The 19,427-nt window shown below is 35.6% G+C and overlaps 1 protein-coding gene across 2 annotated transcripts; it reads right to left on the bottom strand.

Annotated features, from left to right (window-relative positions):
* Positions 1–347: 347 nt before the first annotated feature.
* LOC132924447 (uncharacterized) lies at positions 348–19,284 on the bottom strand. Of its 2 annotated transcripts, none has more exons than XM_060988774.1 (7): positions 18,626–19,284; positions 3,337–5,569; positions 2,930–3,045; positions 2,641–2,790; positions 1,691–2,015; positions 1,077–1,505; positions 348–767 (listed from the first exon to the last, which is right to left on the bottom strand). In XM_060988774.1, exons 1-7 carry the CDS (start codon positions 18,887–18,889, stop codon positions 670–672), a joined length of 3,615 nt encoding a protein of 1,204 aa, XP_060844757.1. In that variant the 5' UTR covers positions 18,890–19,284; the 3' UTR covers positions 348–669. The 2 variants fall into 2 exon arrangements, with proteins under 2 accessions (XP_060844757.1, XP_060844756.1); XM_060988773.1 differs by having other exon boundaries at positions 3,337–5,572; positions 18,626–19,283.
* Positions 19,285–19,427: the final 143 nt, after the last annotated feature.

Here is a 19,427-nt window from a genome sequence, read left to right as displayed (position 1 = left end):
TTTAATTCAAGATACATAAAGAAATGTCTAGCGTTATCGATATGACATCATTCGGAATAGACATTCTTTTTAGTCCCGTATTTTGAATTTTGAAATCTAACAACCCTAATTGAAACCTCTCCAATCTTTGAGTATACTAGAATTTTGTTGTTTTACTCCATACATTATAATTTATAATGAATGTAGGTAGTTAGTAAAAATATATAATATTAATAATATTATGACGTATACATAATAGTATATCAGCGTTTTGTAAGCACGCGTGGAGCTAGTAAGGCAGTAGTACATACGTTCGATAAATATAAAATTCTACACTCAGAAGTAAATAATGATATTATGGACACTAGTCATGAGGCGAATTCGTGTATATTACGTTAATATCAAATATTATTTAAACGTTTATAATACGAAATACGCTGGGAAAACATTACAATAATAGTGTGTAGGAAACCTACTACAATAGTGTATACAAAATAAATGAAAATGTAAAAAAAAAGAGTATACAATATAATATAAGTAATAGGTATAACATAAATTATAAAAAATAATAATAATTAATAAATAAAAACGGTCACTCGACAATGCCGTTATTGTGTGCAGGCGTCCTGTACAGGTGTTGTCTTCGATGAATCATCATGTCCACCATCCTATCTTTTGAGATGTCATCCATCAGACTAGTGGTGCATCCAATCCGTGTAGTACACCGTTGGTAGCCGGGACGTTGCGAACCAACACCTGAGCGGCACCACCGTTCAGCCGTATCCTGCCTAAAATTGATATAATAATAATGAATGTGGATAATAAATTAAATGTTATTTTTTAAAATATATCAAGTTTATTTTAGATTTGAAAATGTATGGTACATTTTTTGGAAATTATGATAAAACTTATCAGATAATTATAAAATTATAGATTCTATATTATTATGTTTATATTGTTTATAAAACTATAAATTATTTAAGTAATCGAATTAAACATTAAATTCTTTACTCGGTACAATATTCGAAGTGGCATTCAAAATTGTATCTAATTGACATGTTTTAACATTTAAACTTTTAAAATAAAATTAAACTCACCTGAGTCTTTGTACACTGTCAACTGATAGAAACGAGATTTTTCACCATCATTAGGTGAAAATGTTAAATTTCCATCATCTCCGCCACCGTTGAATTCTTCAGCTGCACCTTCGTCGTCGTCCTCTGTTGCTGTTGTAGAATCGCCGCCTTCTGGAAGCCGATAGGCAGTGTCCCTGACCTGGTAAAATCTCAATCCGGCCGTGTACATGGGAGGGTCACCTGGTCCTGCCAACACCACGTGGCTGAGCACAAACCGATCAGCTAACCGCCGACGATTTCGTTTTTTGAACCTACTGCTGGTGTCATCGTTAAGCATCCAATCGATTATTGAACCACTACTGCTGCTGCTGCTGCTGCTATAATTTCCAGAACCACGGCGTATGCGGAACGCTTCATCTACAGGCGCAAACACTGTCACAGTTCTTGAACCTGTATTGCATATTGTAGTCAAAACTTAGAAAAAAATATAATAGGTTGGTATATTATAATATCGGTAGAGGTACTGTTAAAATGTACTTTCCAGAGATGTAGGTACTGCATTATAAATGTGTTCTCGTCAATAATCTGTATGTACCAAAATACATTTTACAGCAGTCATATTAAAAATACATTACCAGTTAGTAGCGATCGGACGTTAGGCGAACAGTGCTCATCCACGGCTCGCAAGAAGACGTTGTACCGCCGCTGCCGGTCGGCTCTCATGGTGGCGAGTACGTCGCCAACCGGCAATGGGAACAATACGCGGTCAACTGCATGTCCTATAGCCATGATCTGTTGTTGATTGCCTCCTCCTGTGCCTCCATTTGACGACAATATCATGTCCCTACGCTGTTGAGTGGGCCCACTGCTCCCGTCATCGGAAGTAGAACCATCGTTAGCCGCTGCAGTCGCCGTCGGATTAACGTCGTCTAACACTCGGGCACCATTGATGGTAAGCACCTGAAAGACAATAGTTAAAATATAACGGTTAGGATACTAACTCTAATAAATATATTGCAGTTATATCGAATTAAAATAAAGTTTTAGGGTCCCATTTTATGAAAAGTATCTATAATATAATGGAATAATAAAATTGTTACTAATATAATTGTTCAATTAAGGCAGCTCTTTCACTCTTTGTGTCGATTAATTTACATCAGAAATTCAGAAATATACCTACCTATTTTTGTCTACTGTAACAAGAAATTATAATATTGTCTGATAACAATTTTAAAAATAGATTTAAATCTAAATGTAAAGTTATTTTACAAATAAGTAATAATAGTAGTTATTTTAAGTTATTTTATAAGTTTTATTTTTTTTTAAGTTCTATCTACTTTTTTCTTAATTATTTAAATTATAATTCGTTGATCAACCTTCATGGGATATAAAAAAAAATTACATACTTTTATCTAAAACAATATGTTCTCATACTGATCTTGGCACTTTATTCCATGTACCTACGTGCGAAAGTTATGGCTCGTATACGTGTACCCTTCATATTATCTATATTGAGCTTCTTTGAAATTGACAATTTGAAACCCCCTGTATTAATATTATTTATACATTTATAATGTATAATTACTTCGATATCATTCCATCGGTTGTCGTATAGTTGTCGGGCGTACAAATTTGCACGGAGCTGTGTGCCTGCCAAACTAACGCCGGTCATTTCGTCTCCTGCCATCAAGTCAGACACTTTGAATGCTCCGGGCACAACATGGTGCAATAAAAGCTTTTGAGAAAAAAAAATTAAATTATTTATATAATATTAATAATTATATTGTTACATTACTAATACAGTGTGATGGATGAGTGATAACAAAGTTACCTATAATAGTTATTAATAAGACAAGTATAATAAATATAATTACCCCTATCAGCAAACGTGGGTTTTCGCGGAACTTGTCTTCGGCACGATCTGGACCACCCAACTGCACTAATAGTGCTCTGAACGCCTTGTCCGTTGGTACAAACACAGTAAACGGACCTATTTGGTAAAAAAAAAATTATAATAGTTTGTTACGACTATAGTAGATTGTAGATGTGAGAATAACAGGTGAGGGGTAATTATATAACTATACATTCAAGTAAGTATTGAGCTTGGCGTAAAGAAACTTTTTTTAGATGTACTGGTAACTATGAAAATTAAAAATATTCAGGTGTCAAATACCTGAAATATTGTAAAGGAGTAAAAAAATAATGTATTTTTTTCTTAGGTACATGAGTACAAAGTAAGTTTGAGAACTTATATGGAGTAGGTTAAATATATTATATTAACCTGTCTCTTCGAGCACAGCATCCACACCGGCTTGTCGCATGTATTTGGCCATAGCGTAATATCCACGGCGACGGAGAGCACCACTGAACATGCCTTCTTTCCCGGCCTTGTTGTTGTTTTTGTTGAAGTATGGCAAAGTCGAATTTACCGGCGGTGACGTGTAAGACGTCGACGTGGTAACTGTCGGCGGTGTGTAAAACTGTTGCTGTTGCTGTTGTTGTCGTTGTTGTTGTTGTTGTTGTTGTTGATGGTGGTGTTGGTGGTACTTGTTATGTTGCTTCTGCTGTTGCTGTCCGACGGTCGTTTCGACGGCTACAGATTCGGTCGGTACGGCGGTGGGAAGGAAAAAGTTTTGGTATTGGTGCTGATGTAGTGCGGTAGTAGTTGTTTGGGGAGCAACCGTGGGAAAATACGAAGGCGGCGGCGGTTCGCGGCGCTTATTATTGGCGCTGATGCCGTTACCGCCGGTCGGCTGCAACGTCGACTGTGGCAGTACGGTGGACGGGAACGAGGGGACGTATGCTGGGAGCGGGGTCGAGGCCGTGGTGCTGGCCACCGCCGCGCTGTCCGGTGCGCTAGTCTTGGACGACGACGAAGATGGCGGGCCGACCGACGGCAGCCGGAGTTCGCCCCGGTTCAGCCTGTCCACCAGCTGCTGGAGCTGTTCATCGTCGGCTGCCGCAGATGTACCGACCACGTCAGCCGGTGCGTCGCTGCCGTCGGACGGGACGCCGCTTACATGTTGCTTTTTTTCGATGCCGCGCACGCGTACGGTGCCGTCCGGCCGCTCCTCCAGGATGACGAACGTCACCGGTTTCTTTTTGCCGCCGGTCGGCAGGGCCTGTTGCGCTATGCCACCGGCCGGGAACGCCGCGCCGTTATCGACCGTCGCCGCGGCCGTCGCGTCACCACCACCCTTGGCGGCCAAACCGCCGTCGACGCCACCGGCGCGTATAATCTCGTACTGTGCGACGCCGGGCGGCAACACTTGCCGGGCCAGCTGTTCGAGTTGCTGCTGTTCGCTAACCGTCCAGGGCTGCATTGGAGCCGCGCCCATAACGGAGACGGCCGGCGGTGCGACGGTCTGTGGAGCGGCCGTGGGCTGCGGTTTTTGTCGGACGACGACGGTTTTGACGATCGTGTTCCTGCCACCTCCGGCCGCGTTGACGGCACCGCCGACGTTCGGCGACGCGGCGCCCGCGAAAATCGTACTCGTCTCTATCTGTTGCTGTAACCGATTTCGAGACTGAGACGATCCGGAACCGCCGCCGATCTTCACGTACTGCAAGTGGTCGTTGGACGCAGATCCGGCGACGTGCTGTGTCAACCGATGATGGTCAGCACCTCCACCGGGAGAAGTGAGTATCGTGTAATTTCCACCGTTACCGGCACCCACGACGGCCGTCAACTGCTGGCGGATCTGCTGTTCGATGTCTGCGTCCAACCCACCGCCACCTCTGTGGTCGTCGTTTTCGCCGTCCCCGTTATTGACAGCCGCGGATACCAGAGCCGGTTGTTGCGGTTGCGGGTAATACTGCGGTTGCGGTTGCTGCGGCTTAGTGCTCAGCGGTATGTACTGCTGGCTGACGTGCCGCTGCGGAATATTGGACGTCGTAGAAACTTGCACTGCCGGCGGAGGCGTCGTGACGAATATTTGCTGCTGCTGTGGATGATGGTGATTGTGGTGTTGGTGGTGTTGTTGTACTGTGGGGCCGGCCGACGTTGTAGAATAGTATTGCTGGTGTTGTTGGTGGTTCTGGTTGTACTGATGGCCGTGCGGAATGGTCGTCACTGGTGCGGGCGGAGGCGATAAGGACGGTTGCTGCTGTCTGTTGTGGTTGTTGTACGGCTGCGGTGGCCAACTCGCGCCGCCCCCACCACCGATGGACCTCTGTTTGCTGTGACGGTCGTCGTCCAGATTGTCCGCGACTGCGTTGTGGTCATCGGCCACACCGTTGATCTGCAACAGTTGCTGCAGTTGGTCGACAGTAGAGTCCTGATGCTGTTCGGTACTGTCATCGCTGCCGTCCGCCGGTATGATGGTCGGTGTGGATGACGGTGCTGTCGATGATGCACCCGATGCGGTCCACCACTGCTGTGGCTGGTTGTGCCGACGGATATCGTCCAGTATGTGAGTCTGCTGGACGGCCGAAAGCTTGTGCGGCGGCTGCTGTACGTAGTAGTCGTCGTCATCGACTTGCACAGACGACGGCCCGTTGGCGATTTCACGTTGCTGCTTTAAAAACAAAATAGACAAATTAAACAAAAATAATAATAAACACAATAATATTCGTATTAACGTTTAACACCGCAGTGACGGTAATTATTTTACTAATACCACGATAAAGGTGTAGTCAATTCGCATCAATTTTTATCCTAAATATTTACACCATGTGTGTAATTTGCACCAAAATTAAAATCGATTATTATAAGATAGATAATATAGACATACTATAGAAAGAATAATTGTACACGTTTCGATAGTTGAGTATAATATATTGAGATATAAGAAGCTCAAAACACATAATGACAAAGTATTCCGTTTATAGATTCTGAGTGATTATTTCACTTACCTATAATATTAAGTATTTACACTGTTATACGGTACGTCAATTGACTTAAAAAGTATACTAGAAAGAAAACGGAAAGATTGAAGGTTAGGTTAGTAATTTGATCGACACAATAAATTGATATACATAAATACATAATATAATATATAATACATTATATTTTATACGCAAATATAATAATACTGTGTTATAACGCGATGTAACTCAATTACGACAGATAATTGGATGTTAAATTTCGATATGATTACCACATAAGTGGCGGGTAGTTAAGCATTCCGAGAAACTATTTTTGACTTTCAAGTCGGTCGAGTCTAATTATCAAGTTATTAGCTATATAAATTTCCTTTACAAGATGATATTGTTTATATTCGAATAGTTCAAATAGTTTATAACTTCAACTAGGTATCGATTAATATTCAATAATGCTCATCAGTAATATATACTTATTTTGGTACAAATAAGTAATAACTAATTCCCGTGTACAATGAGAATACGAAGATTGGCTTTTATTTGTTTCAGATGGCGAACTATAGAACACATACGCCACATACTTATAATAAGAATAAAGAATTTAAAAAAAACTTTTCACGATTAATTTATTATGAAAAAATAATTAAATATTTTATAAACTATTGGTTTATAATTTATATTACATTACATTTAGCGGTAATCTCTTTGTTATTATATATATATTTATACATAATGCATTGACTTAATAGACTAAGAATAAAATCACTACACACGTCACACACATTACATTTATAGCATTGATAATCAGATAATATTTAACCGATATTACACACGAGTACAACCATACGTAACACTAAGTACTGTCTAGTCTCTGGTGTCTACTACTATAATATAAACATATACTAAAGATTTCAAGTATAATATTTTCTCAACATTTACGATAAGATTAATTCATATTTTTATAATACATTATTATTATGTAGTTAATGTTTATTTTTATTTTTTAAATAAAAAGACCACACGTTTAATGTTTAATCATTATCTCTTAATAACAATAATTTATTTGTGTTTAGAATATTATTCATGATTGCTGTATTGATGCATCCTGTAACTTCTAAATTACTATTCAATATCGCTGCCTAATATATTATTTTATATTGTTACAAAATGTAATGTGATAAATATGTATCTTGATAAAAAAAATGTATATAAATCAATAAAATAAATCGTATTTATAGAAAAAGTAGACTTCATCAAAATAAGGCAATCTTCTACATACAAATAATGTAAGCTCCTACGATAATTAGTGTTGATGGTTAATTTTGACACTAGATAATGTTAGTTCATACTTCATACACACAATAATATTATGATTGTATTAAATAAAAGAAAATTATGTAAAAAATAATTTCTATAAGAATAAGACCAACATATTAATTTTTTTTTTTTAAATATCAATTGTAACTATGTTACATTATTAAAAACAACAGCTCAAATTACTATGATTATCAAAAAAATTTGTATATTTATTGTTATCATGACTAAAAATAAATAGTTTCAAAAGAAAAATAATTTTAAAAATATCAAAACAACAAAAATAATTATAATGTTCAATTAAAACTTTTAATTTTCATCTTATTGATTTGTTGCTTACTTTAAAATATTTAGATGTCTTTAATATTATGTTTAATAAAGTAAGCAAATGTCGAGTATTATACACAAAATAAAAATTTGAATTATATTAAATTATTTAGTCTAAATAACGTAACTCACTGTAATATATTCAAAAATGTATTTCTAAAGTCAAATTTGATAAATTGATATCTAAATTGTTTTAAAAGTCATTAATAGGATCTAATAAAAAGAAGACTAATACATAATCTAAAACTATTTTTAAATCAATACGTGTTATTTGATCGATCAACCAGTACGATTAGTATAATAGTATCGATTAGTACGTGAAAATGAAATAGGTCTTTTTATCATGACAACAGGCTGGTTCGAAACTTTTTTATCAAGTACTTTTTATAGTTAGTAATAGATTAATAATATTTCAGAAATGTTAATTATTACACTAACTGCGCTAGTACCTATATATATATAGAATATTACCATACGGCGTAGAGTGAAAATGTGTTAGAACAAATTGTTTGATTATACTAGTATGTAGCAATCAAAACTAGCAAATATTAAATAGAAATAGATCGCATAACTGTAATGAACCATTATTTTATTCGTATTATATAATAAAGCATCAAAATGTAATGCCTATATAAAACCCCTTAAAAATGTTTATTGTTACACACTGTTGACTTCTACACAATGTAAAATTCATTCATGCCAGTCCATCTACTTATTTGAAAGCGTATAAATTGCTATATAAACAAAAATACATTATATAATAATATTTATTGATCAATTGATAGATCATCGCATTCAGGAAATATTTCTGAGCTCAATTTACTTTATTCATTTTTTTTAAAATAAATGTTTTGATTTAAATGTCATTCTATGACATATTAGATATAAGTATATAAAAAGAATGTATTATACATAAACATACGTATGAATATAAATTTATATATTTGGTCTTGTGAGTTGTGTTCACGTGAAAAATGTGTAGATCATTGCTAAAGATTACAATTGTATAACGTTAAGTTTTAACACATTGTTAAAATTCTAAATTCTTCAAAAAATCTGAGAATCTGCACTGTGGTACTTATAGCAGATTACGAATTTCATGTATTCCTTCAAGTAGGTACTACAGTGTATTACAAGACGTGTTAAATTTGAACTCAAAGATTAATTGTTGTGTATGAAAAACGATTCTGAGGTGGTCTGTCAGCCTATAATTTTAAGGATATTTAATACATATTTAATATTAAACTATTCGTCATATGCGATGAGTTAAAGTAAATTTTACTTAAAAGTTACCACTTAAAATTAATCTAAATATTTTGAAAATATAATTGTTTATAATTAGTTATAAAATAACTATACGTAATAGTAAAAACTAAAAAGTTACAAGTCCCAATAATATACAAATAATACGTTAATTAAATGGTTATTTTTAAAAATATCCCTTTTCGTAAATAATCAAAATTAAAATGTAAACGAAAATTGTTTAGGTACCTATTATCAATATTATTTAATAACGGAAAAAAAATTTTTGAGGAGTTATGTATTCGATTTCTAGCTTTTTAACAGAGCATTAATATTATAATATGCGTTTATAGAAAAAAAAAAAACGTAAATAGTTGAGAGTTTCAAACGTTTATAAATAATTTAATAAGATTTAAAATATTATAATTATTTTTAGTAATTTTAGGTGTATACGGTTTTTAATTTTTGAATAATAGTCGCAAAATAACAAAATCAATTTATATTTTATTATTTTAATTGTGTAACATAAAAATTCTCGTTTTTCCTTAATTTGTTTTTGTTTTTCTCGTTTATTAAAAAAACCACACAGATATTTTTACTTTTGACTTACTAAAATACCAATTTTCTATTTAAAAGTCAAAGGTGATGTCAGGCACAAATATAAATTATATCAGTTTAAGTGCACTATCTGTAGAATTTAAAATATTGTATTGAAATAAAAATGTTCACCAAAGTGTCAATTTAAATAAGATTTTAATACGAACAAACTAACCCTATTTTTATGAATATATTATCCGGAATAAGTATAACATCACAACCAATTTAAAATTTAAATTGTTTTACAAAATAATAAATCATACTAAATTCCATATTTTAATAAAAATAATGCTGAAATGGTCTTAGAATAGACTATGATAGGTTAACTCAATACAAAATAAAACTTACAAGAGGTCCTATCTCGTTATTGCCTTCGTTTGTAAGATATGGCCGATCTTACATTTTCATTACAGACGGTATCTCAGTATCTCACTTAAAATACCATATTATTGACTATTTCTTAATAGTATTATGTATTATGATAGGATCGTAAAGAAAAGCAGTTGCAAGCGGAAAATATAAAATAAGGCTATAGCCTTGGTTGAAAAATCCATAGACCTTTATACATAGTATAAGGTTTTAGAAAAATCAAATTGTCATCTGTTGGATACACTTCGCTCAATCAACTTATTACTTATATTTCTTTCCACTGCGTATCCGTTTGTACCGCAAGCATTGGCAACACTGCGCGCTGCAGTGTCTGTATCAAACAGATGCCGCCATGCCGGTAAACAAAAAAGTTCTTTCAAAGCTTTCTTAGAAAAATAAAAAACATTGAAAAATAATGTCATCGTCCAGCCACCGTTGTGCCCGTTAGTCGTTACATTAAAACAAAACACTTTTTTTTTTTCATTACGTATTGCGTTTACGCATTTTACAATAAAATTATTAATTTCATATTTTATGAAAATTGTCGCGTCCGCGAGTGTGCGTGTTTTCGTAGTCCAGCCGCCGTGTGCCAAAATCTTATTTTTCACATATTACTTTTAGGCATTTGCTATTATTAATTTCATTATACCTTACACAGTTTGTTGTATTCGCGAGATTTCTTTACGCATTTTACTATTATTAATTTCATTGTATCATTAAATTTGTCGCATCCGCGAATGCGCGTCGCGAATGTGCGTGATATCCGACGTCCAACCGACGTTGTGCCCGCGTGACATAAAAAAACCGATTTTGTTATATATTGCTTTTACGCACATTATTGTTATTATTTCCATTATCTCATTAAAATGTGTTGAATTCGCGAGTTGCGTGTGACTTGCGTCGTCCAGTCGCCGTCGTCGCATTCTGGGAGTGCACATTGTTCCTGTGTCCAGGTCAGACATATTATTATTTATTATGAAGTTCTAATTACTTGGATTTAAAAATTACTATTGTCTATTACTTATATTGTTGTATTAGTATTAATTTATATGGTTTATCTCCCCCCTTGTTTTATAATATTTACAGTTAATTAATTAATAATTTAATATGTAATATACATTATACGTATTGATATAATGTAATTTGATATTATTTTATTTATTATTTGATGTATGTTGATATTATATAGTACAATTTTATTATTATATATGCCTTACATCTTATATTCTGAAAGCTCTCCGTAAAATATCATCAACTACTGCGTTTATATGCAGCAGTTAATGCGAATTAACTCAATGCGCATTAAATTAATTCCGAATTCGCATTAGAAAACGGGTTTATATGCACCTAAAATGTCAAGATTAGATGTTGAATAAAATTATAAGTTAATGCGAATGTTTTTTAGTCCATGCTTTATACTTTGGATTCCATGACCAAAATAATTATAATTTGACATTTTTAAATTCCCGCTAAAATATTAATTCGCATTGAAGTGTTTACATGCATTTCTTAATCCCGGAATAAAAGTTAATTCGATTTGACGAATCGAATTAAATAATAAATGTGCATCAGCTTAATGCGAATTAAAAATGCGTTTATATGCACCTAACTCTCGGACTAACACAATGCACATTAACTGCTGCATATAAACGTAGTAAGTGGAGCTCTCGATCAACATCATCATAAAAAAAAATTTTTGTGTGCAATATTATTTTAATTATTCCGAAAATTTGTTAGTGATATCAATAAAATATGTATTAAAACCCGATGAATGGTTTTCTCCTGCAATACACAATATTTTACTAACACCATAATAGACGTGCCGCATCTTGTTAATATCTATGCTTATTAATAATTTATTAATTTTTCGTTTGATTGTTAGGAACAAATTATAAGTATAATTATTAAACAAACAATAACTATTATATTATATACTACAAGTGCTTATTGTTGTCTAACATCTATTCTAAACGTATCTTTAAATTTAATAGTTCATAGATTTTCTAATATTTTTAGTTAATTGTTTAGAAGTTTTTAACTTCTATGCAGGTAAGTATATAGGTATATAGATAGGTATTCGATACTCGTAAACATCACACACGTGGAAGTAATTTTGTTGTGCTACGCCGTGTGCCGTGTGCGTCGTAAACATTATACGTCTCGAATAAATTATATTCTTACAAAAGTGGGATGCGTGCGTGCAGTCGTTTTGGAAAAGAGTATCATCACTTTTTCTTTTTTACACACCCACGCGAATTACACGCACGTATTATTATAAGATTTTTTTCATTTGCCTATAAAAAAACTAAGTACATATATAAATATATATATTTATACATTAAATTAAAAATGTGTGTGAAAGGGAAATTTCTCGTGCGACGACCGTGGGACCATCGTCTTAATAAATAATAATACAGCGTTATATACGACGACGAACCGACACAACGGTGCGATCTTTATCCGCCGCCGGATGACAATTATTACTACTCCTAATACTGTTACTCTTATAATACTACTACTGAAGTAAACACGACCACTCCTACTACACCGTGATGATAATACGGCACGACAATGAAGAGAGAGTAGCTTTTTCTCACCGACGGAGGTCCTCTTTTTTTTTTCTTTTTTTTTTGGTTTCCGTCGAATTTATCTCACGCCAGACTGTATTACGTATAGGTCCAACGAATGCACACACCTATATCACGTATCCGATATACCTAGACGTAATTTTTTTCGGTTTTTCAACTAAACATCATGTGCTATAGACTACAGTACATTATGATGACACGTTCACCATCACCACCACCACCACTGCCACCCCGTTTAATGATCGTTTCCTTGACATCTTACACGCGCAAGCAGCAGTTGTAAGTAAATATCGTATGTATACTTCACAGAAAAAAATTCCCGTCGTCACCGTTACGACCGATTTCGTATCGACAATATTAAAGACTGTCAACTAAAAATCATCTGTAAAATATTTTTGATATGTGTGTGTTTTATTATTACGCCACTGCATTTTACTTTTCATACCTGGGTACCTAATAATGAGTTCGATCCGTCGCATACGTATATAATATATATATATATTAATTTTTTGTATGTACATAAATTGTACACGCATGCTATTTATGTTTATATATATTTATAAAATAACAATAGTTTAAAATACAATTGACATTCCGCGTACACACACACACACACACACACTCACACACACACACACATACACACAAATATAATGTACCATTACTGCGCAGTTATACGTGTGCCACATCGTCCGTCGTATATAGACTATCCATCTACATCGCAAACGTGCAATAATGATACAAGTGTAGTAAACGGGTAAGGGGGTGGAGAGAGGTTATCATCTACCACTTGTTGGTATAGGTACCTTTATAAAATATTATAATACAAGACATATCAAAATGAGAATGAATACGTCTCATTGTAATGGTCTGTACTCTCTAAATACATACCTATAATATTATTATGTACAATATATAATATGTATAATAACCAATTTGTAGATATATTATTATACATCAATTAATAAGTTATATCTGCAGCAGCATCCAACACCATATAATAACATTATCTATTTTCGATTAATGTGTGTTTTGTATGTATTTTCTCACATGAATAATAAAAACACACGGAAATTATATTTTATTATTATTCCTATGAATTAATAATATTCGGTTTTAAAACAGTATAATAAATTGTAAGTGCGATCGTTATTAACAAAATAAATATTTGTGTTGCTTCAGTAAGTAGGGATAATGATTACCTATTTTCTATGAAAATCGTTGAACATAATGAAAATTGGGGAATTTTTCACGAAATCAGTCTGACTCGCCAAAAACTTAAGTAAAAGATCCATTGTAGATTTGTAGCCTAATGAATAGTCACTCTAACAAACGGCGTGTCCAAACTTCAAGTAAAATGACAAAAACGTCTGATGCGACGTCCGGATAATGGTTAGAGTCGAATATAATATTATGATACAATATATCATATTATTGTTGTACATTTGTACGTCATATTTATACAATAACAATATCGCTAATACCGAAGACGTCTTCCGATTACAAAAAAAAAACTTCAATTAAACTCGTCATAATAACGTCTGCAGTAAGAACTATTGGAAATCGTTTGTTGAGTATTTTCTTTGTGTAATGTCCGTTTAATATAAGATATATAATTACGGTAACGTTTAAACGGTTTTAAATCTTAAGGATGTACTCGCTTTCTTATACCGATAGGTAGTTTGAGTTAGAAAGCCTTGATATATCTTACATATATATATATCTATATCTTGATGCTCTCTAGTTTGAGTACCTACCTATTTTATTCATCGCAATAAAAAAAAAACGATAATTATCCCGCGGCTTAAAAACCGTCTTAACTTCACCGTAATGTAAACGTAATATGATATTGTCATAATATTATTGTTTGTTGTCGTAGTTATGGCTCGTGGCGGGCGCGTGCCCACGCTCACGTCCGATTTTAATTACGGCGCGGCCGTGCGCCAGTGATTATTAATCATTTCGGGCAAATTATCGCCGCCGTCGACGACGACGACAGACAAGACAGCCGTCATATTTTTAACACGGCGTGCGATCGCTAATTACTCGGATGTCATCGTTATCGCCGTCGTCATCGTAAACCGTCGACCGCGGTCGTGTACACTATACACTATCATATCGCTATTATAAGTAAATTACCGGTCCATTCGATACGATGACGGCTAATCATCGTTACAAAGAGATGAGGGCGTTTCGTCCGAGCGCATATTGTTTTTAATCACATCATCTGGGCCAACGTTAAGACCGAGACCACCGCCCATGAATTATAATATTATACTAATAACAATAGTAGGATATTATTTAGTGTGTCGGTTAAGGATCGCAGAACACCATAAGCGCAACGTTGACTAAAAATGTGGGCGCATCAACTACGTGCGAATTAGGGAAAGTGATACGACACTATTGCGCCCCACAAAATATAGGCGTCGGTCCTTTTTATAATTTGCCTTCTTATTTTTAAAGTTTCAGGACTACAAAAGTAAATTATTCGATTTGTTGAATATATTACAGCGGACCCCGCTTATTGCTTAAACTGTATTATACACATATACACATACTTTATATTAATTACCCGGTTATTATATTATAGCTTATAGGTTAAAGGTTTTGAAAATGTAATGTCTTTGTATTATACATATTGGAAGAATACAAATGTTTATTTTGTCATATAACAATATTTTGAAGTAGTGTATTAGAACATTTTTAAAAGGACAACATCCATATATATATTTCATGGAACACAATCGTGTATAAAGTCTTAAATTAAAGTCGTGTTGATGCACACAGCCTCATATAGGTACATTATTGTACTATTGTTTTAACTGTTGTTGGAACTTTTTAATTAGTTATTAGTTTTAATCACGCTTTAATGATTCTATTTAAAAAATAAACCAGCGAATACTGAATAATTACCATAGTGAGCCGTATCTGGTTATAATAATAATTGTGTAATAATAAATTAAAATGTAGTATAATATTATATTCTAATACAATATATATTATAATTATATATTTGCTTTATATATATTTAAGCGGTTACGAGCCATCTGTTTCGATTTTTAAAACAGAGAAGTCCATAAAGTGTGTTGAATCCGTCCCTACACCGAATTCTAGTGGTTTTTCGTAATGATTCGACTGTCACAAATTTTCGGAGAAAAAAAATAATATACGCGGCGATTGGAAGTTGGACAAACGACATCGAAATCATTTAATAACACCATATTAAAACTGTTCGCCAATTTTATATATCTGTTGACCCAAAACAATGATAATTTTTCATTACTACCAATACTATTACTACCCACCTGACGGTCATCGGAAATAGGTTGATTCGTGATGGCGACTAAAACGCCGCAGTACCTATAGTTGTTGCCTGTCAAATTGCTGTTATTACAAATTGTAAAATGTCTATTAAAATGCACTTCCGAGTGTGACTGCGGAATGATGGAATGAAATTATATTGCCGATCGTATGACGACGAACAATTGTTTTTGAAGAACAGTGTTTAATTATAGATTTCTCGACCGTACGAAAATATTGTTTACACCTAAATATATATTATTATAAACACATAGGTTTTTTTTTATCTGCGATTTTTCGCCGTAAGTGTGCATCGGAAAAAAAACATAATTCATAAATTAAAATTTTCCTTTTTACTTTTCACGCGGGTCGGCCGAACTGAAAATAAAAAAATAAAACTACAGTGTCCGCGTGCATCGCAATCGCGAAACGACGCCGCCGCCGCGTGAAGAACGGGAGAAAGACACTGTCGCTATATACGTCATTATGTTTCCGCATTATAGCGTGCACATATAGGCGTTTAGTGAGAGTAGAGCGCGTATACGTGTAAGTGTAATAACAATGATCATAACACGCGGCGAGTGAGAGCGATTATTGACATCAGCGCATCAGCCGCAAGCGACCATGCGAGCAGAGCGATGCGCAACGCGGCAATAATATCATAATATTATAATGGTATACCGCGCGATATCTGCGGGTAAATTATTATAATATATCGACGACCATTATATTACACGGTACGAATCGTGGTCGCGGTTGGAGCTCGATACCGGAAATCGTCGATAGCCCGTGATCACCACCGGGCCGCGCATCCGGAAAATTTACCAAAATCATATAATATCGGCGGTGGCGGAGGCCGCAGTCAGTCGATACGCGTCGCGATATCGCATTCATCGCTCTGCACGCTCGCACGCGCACACATGACGGTGTCATTATAACTCTCACCCGCGACGTTTCGCCTGCCCCCGCCCTACCGTGGACCGCCATCCCGTCCGACTATGTCAGCCGTACGTCGTCGTCGTCGCTACTTGTATGATCAATATGGAACTGTTTGAAATTCAAATGGAAAATTTGCTTTCTCACTGATAATATATTATAATTTGAGTTATTTTACTTACCGATAACAAAATAATATGCAAGTTTAGATAGCTAGCAGACTTACACAAATATATTTTTAAGATAGGTAATTCACACGAAACCATCACACCATATGATTTTATATTAATATTCCACGCGTTTTATGACATGAGATGTATATATTATTATACTAACTCGCTTAGTTCGTCTCGCCTTTTCTTTAGAAAAAAAAATATAAACACAATATATTACGTGAAATTATTAAAATATTACACTGAAAAACTGGTAGATTGAAATAATCTATTCGAAGTCTGAAAATAGGATAAATGCATAGCTGAAACAGTAACTGGAAAGTTTTGGAAACTTTGCGAACAAAACCGTAGAAAATTCGATATAGTAACGTCGAAAACGTGGATTTCTTTAAAAAGTTTTTTTTTGTTATTATATATATAATTATTATATACACCAATAAATAACATATAATGTATGGAATACAAAACTTCGTTATCATAATAACTATCTACACTACGTTTAAAATTTAAACATTGCTTTGTTGGTATATGGCGGTCAGTTTTACTATACTTATGGTTTTATAGCATGATATTTTACGAAGTAGGTTTTTATTAATATCTGTGAAACGTGCGAATCTCTAACCGCGGGGGCCTGTGGAAATCGGAAAAAGTTGACGAAAAATATCGAAAAGTATCTTTCACTATTCGAATGCACACATTATAGTGGACATACTGCTAAAAAATAAATGTTTGTTTTAATGACAACACATAATATTACGTCTTTCACCCGAAACGAGTTATAGTTGTGATCTTTCTCTTCTTTCGCTGACGAAACTACGAAAGGCCACTGCCAAGGTCTCTCTGATGATTGTTGTGCAATTATTATTGTTAAAGTTATTATTTATTATTAATACCATCTACCCTTCCTTAAATGCATTTGACGTTTTCACAACGATCAACGACGGCTGACGATTTTCCGATGACACGTATATTGTTGATAATGGAAATAAGACTCCTAACGTTCGTGAATATTCACGTTCTCATCAAATAAATACTATTCATCACCAATGTAGTCGTCATACGCAATTTTTCTCATACTTGTCATCATCATCAGCCGTGGTGTGCGTGCTGTTGCTGTCGCGTTTGCATTTAAGAGCGTTACCCATTGCGAATATTTCGTGACGTTGCAAATGTCGACGATGTAATTGTGTTGGATCACACGATCCGCAACGACATCGCAACAAAGAAAATTCGACAAATTCGAATAATAACACGGTTCGTCCTACATATTTTATTATACTTATTATAAATACGCACAGATATAGTAGTATACGAGGGAAGAAAGGAAGTTCAGTGATCCAATGCTATATGTACAGTATTAATTGATACAACGCAGTCGTAAGTACGTCGTACGTGTTTTAATTTTATGACCTGTATATTATTATAATATGCGACTACGAATGGACGGAATACGTCGTGTAGGTAGTAGACGTGTGACTTTTAAAGCGTTTTGCCTATGATTTATTTATCAAAAATAACATCATTGAATTCGAATTTTTTCTGCCGGTGCACGCACATATGACAATAAATCATATTATACCAATACCATATACGATTGAAAGGGTTTATCTACTTATATTGTAGTTGCGATATCAACGATCAGAATGATTTGTAATTTCGAAAAAATTAATATGACGCAGACTTTTTTTTTTTTACAATCTATTTTTGATTTGCACACTAAATTATTGTTAACGATTTCTGAAATCTGGGCGGCCAACAAATCGAAAAATTCACAAAACATTTCCGTTTGAATGTACGAATGCGATTCTTGCTCGTATTCGCCGCCGTCGGCGCAGACTCGTATAAATACGCGTATAATATGTAGTACTATTTACAAAATTGTGAGCGACGCGTTATCACTTACCCAATAGCGCGCGGCAAATGACGGCTGGTGCGGTTGTTGGCGGTCTCCCGACTTCGCGGCGGTCTTGTCGTCCACAGTCGGCGATATCTGCAAAGTGGTCTTGATGATGGCCGTCGGAGACGGTTTCGTCGTTATGGCCGACGCGCCTGTAACGGCGGCGCAGACGACGGCCGCCAGCGCGACGACGGTCGCCATCGCCCGCGTCGTCCTGTTCGTCATCCGCGGCCGCCGGCACCGCGGTCCTGCGGCTGCGGCGATGGCCATCGCGGGACTGCGCGCGTTTATTGATCTTGTTCTCGTCAGGTTAGAGCTGATGCGACACGTACGTCGTGTTGCGGCGACGAGAACGATAAACGATAAACGTCGGCTCGCAGAAAAATATGATAATGTGGAGAGGATCGGCAGTGACGTCGGGTGGTCTGCAGAGCGACTGCGAAAATATAGTGACGACCGCTGTGCGGGCGACTTGTGACAAGACCGACCGATGTGACGCGCGTATGTTATTGGACCGTGAAAAATCGAGAGGCGGCGGCGCCGGTCATCGCGCGATAATATGTACTAAGTGTGTGTGTGTGTGTGTCTTCGGTGCTGCTGGTGCGGCCGGTTACTCCGCGTTACGGTCGTATACTACCGAATGTCGGCGGTGTCGGGACGAAGAAAGCGACCGCGGCGGCGATCGAGATTCCTCCTCCGCGGTGTGGTGGCGGCGGCGGCGGTGGTTATCGCGCGTATATACCTACCTAATGTTATACGAGAGAAATGTGTAGTAATATTATTATTATCGCCGTCATCGTCATCATCC

Source organism: Rhopalosiphum padi, chromosome 3 (assembly GCF_020882245.1).
Source record: "Rhopalosiphum padi isolate XX-2018 chromosome 3, ASM2088224v1, whole genome shotgun sequence".
Taxonomy (NCBI): domain Eukaryota; kingdom Metazoa; phylum Arthropoda; class Insecta; order Hemiptera; family Aphididae; genus Rhopalosiphum; species Rhopalosiphum padi.
Note: the sequence above shows the minus strand (reverse complement) of the source record. Positions and strands in the feature narration are given on the sequence as shown.